Genomic DNA, 2,743 nt, shown 5'->3' with positions numbered 1-2,743 from the left:
ATGGCTTGCCGAACAGTGAGAGCGCCATCGCGCCGCTATTCATTTAGCCAGGCCACCATCAATGTAGAGCAACGTACAGGCGCGCGCTCAGCTGTGTTGCCGAGGCGTGACTCTTGGGTTTGAGGGAAGAGAGGAAAAACAAAGTGCGAGTGCGGACTTGCTCACCTCAACCCCTCCCTCGCACTGTCTGCCTCAGACATGTCATATACCACCCAAGAATCCCTCCGGTGTCTATGGATGGGGCGTGCGCCACCGCCCGAGGAGTTGCTGTGCAGTCCAAATCACGCCCCCACATCATCTGCTTACTTGCAGAGTGCACATCTACCTTGCTGTTTTCCTTGACTCTCTCTCTCTCCCTCCGTCGCCAGCATCGCTCTTTTTTCGATCGTCATTTTCGCCTTTGCCCTAGAACTCAGCTCAGCGCATCTCTTCCCCGCTTCTCTCCCTTTGTCTCGATCATACAGCTCTTCTCCTCAGCACCTCGCCATTAGAAACGATGCCGTCCCAGGTGCACGTGGACCCGATGGCGCGCGCCGCCAGCGATGCCTCAGAGACGAGCAGCAGCGAGGTGGACATGGTTGCCGTCATGATGGAGATGACCGTCGCGGAGCGCCGCCGTGTGTACGCACTGCAGGGGCTGCTGAAGGAGTACTACGACGTGCGCAAGCGCATGCGTACCGAGATTGCGGCGCTCGCCAACGAGTGCGCCGCAGCGAACCAGAAGCTCTTCGCTGCTCGCAAGGAAATCGTCACGGGCGCTCGCGACATCACGGCAGAGGAGATGCAACGCATCGGTTTTACTGAGACGCCTATCGCACCAGAGAAGGACGCGGCGCCTGCCAAGAAGGGCGTGAAGCTTGTTGATCCGGTGGACGAGAAGCAGAACAACGCTCTAGTGGAGGCAGCGGCAAGCCCGTCTGGTGGCATTCCGGCGTTTTGGCTGACCGCCATGAGCAACTCGGAGGCGGTGAGTAACATGATCACGGAAAAAGATCGCGACGCCCTCATGCACCTTGCCGACATCGAGCACGGGTTCGTCGAGGGTGATCCGGAGAAGGGTGACCGCCTCATCTTTCACTTTTCTCCCAACGAGTACTTCACAAATGAGACCCTCACGAAGGAATACCGCACCGAGTACGACGAGGACCACGGCGAGCCGCGCATCACAACTGTGGTTGGCTGCGACATCAACTGGAAATCCTCGAAGAAGAACCTGACGGTGACGGTCAAGCAGAAGAAGCAGCGCAACAAGAAGACTGGCCAGATGCGCGTCGTGGAGCGCGAAGAGCCATGCGAGTCCTTCTTCAACTTCTTCTCCCCGCCCGATCCGGATGACGATGAGGACGACGACGACACCGATGAGGACTTCCTCGAGCAAGAGATGGAGATGGATGTCGAGGTCGGGACGGCGCTGACGCAGGCAGTCGTGCCGCGCGCCATCTTCTACTACACTGGTGAGGCCGTGGTTGAGACTGGCAAGGAGTTGCGCGAGCAGTTTGGTTTTGGAGAGGAGGACGACGAGGAGACCGACAAAGATGAGGACGACGATGAGGACGACGACGAGGATGACAATGGCGATGAGGATGAGGAAGCAGCTAGCGCATCGAAGTTTCGCAACATCGTCCGCCAGCGCGGTGGCGGTGCTGCGTTTGGTCGCCGTGACGGGGGCAATACTGCTGCAGGTCAGAAGCCACCGCAGCAGGAATGCAAGCAGCAGTAGCGAATCAAGCGAAGCGCAGTACGCACAGTCCCTCCCTTCCCCCAATGGCCGCTCTTTTTTTTTAACGACGCCCGCAACCACGGAAAGGATAAATTCTAAGCGACTTTTTATAAGTACACCTCCGAGACACACACGCACACGGTGACGGGGGCGCATTCACATGAGACGAACCCAAAGACGTGGACCAGGTCAAGTGGCCAATCTTCGTGTTGCCCTCCCCCCATACTCTCTCTCTTTCTGTGCTCTCTATTGTCATGGACCGTCTCTGCATTCTGCAAGCAAACCAAATCAATGCAACCTGCGCTTTTCCATACACTTTTTTTTTATTCTCTGACGGAGAGATCGTTCTCCGGTGCTCATGCCTGCGAGGGCCATCACCTCTTTCGCATTGAGGCCTGTCACGAATCAGATGCGGAGCTTTTTTAGCTTGTCGAGCAATCCAACCGGGAACCTCGAGTTCAGGGTAACCACAACGACTCGTTTCCACCTTCTTCTCTGTCCTTTCTCTCTCGCCTGCTTTCTCGCCCACTACCTATAAAATCGCAGCCAAACTCGGTGGAGAGGCGACGCTCTCCTCATTCCTCCACCCCACACGGCCACCTCCATATCCGCCACCGATATCCACTATGCTCACTATATCATCATGGACTCCAATCGGGGCTGGTGGCCTTCTATCGTTGTGTCTGTGCCTCCCCATTTTTCTCTCGCTGCATGCTTCCCTCTGACCCTCTCTCATCCCCCCCCACTTGAGCATTGCGGCACGTGAAGCGCAGCTGGGAGGCGCTGCACATACAGATGCACAGGCACACCTCTTCCACAACGGTGCAGCTATCCTATGCCCACTACGGTTGATCCACCACTCCGTCGTCGCAGCAGCAAGTACCCCTTGCACATATCTCTCCCTGCGCCTCTTTCTTCTTTTCGTCTGCTAGACATTCGCCTGTCCCAGCGCTGCGTGGGCATAAAAGTATCTGCTTTCACCTCCACTCTTCCTCAACTCACCCCTCTTCCTTCAGTCCCTAC

At 56.8% G+C, this 2,743-nt stretch overlaps 1 protein-coding gene across 1 annotated transcript; it reads left to right on the top strand.

Moving 5' to 3' along the window:
* Window positions 1-496: 496 nt before the first annotated feature.
* LPMP_311670 (nucleosome assembly protein-like protein) lies at window positions 497-1,720 on the top strand (the record flags this gene model as incomplete). Its single annotated transcript, XM_010703255.1, has 1 exon — window positions 497-1,720. One exon carries the CDS (start codon window positions 497-499, stop codon window positions 1,718-1,720), a length of 1,224 nt encoding a protein of 407 aa, XP_010701557.1.
* Window positions 1,721-2,743: the final 1,023 nt, after the last annotated feature.

The sequence above is a fragment of the Leishmania panamensis genome (genome assembly GCF_000755165.1).
Source record: "Leishmania panamensis strain MHOM/PA/94/PSC-1 chromosome 31 sequence".
Classification (NCBI taxonomy): domain Eukaryota; phylum Euglenozoa; class Kinetoplastea; order Trypanosomatida; family Trypanosomatidae; genus Leishmania; species Leishmania panamensis.
This window is presented reverse-complemented; position numbering and strand designations above follow the sequence as displayed.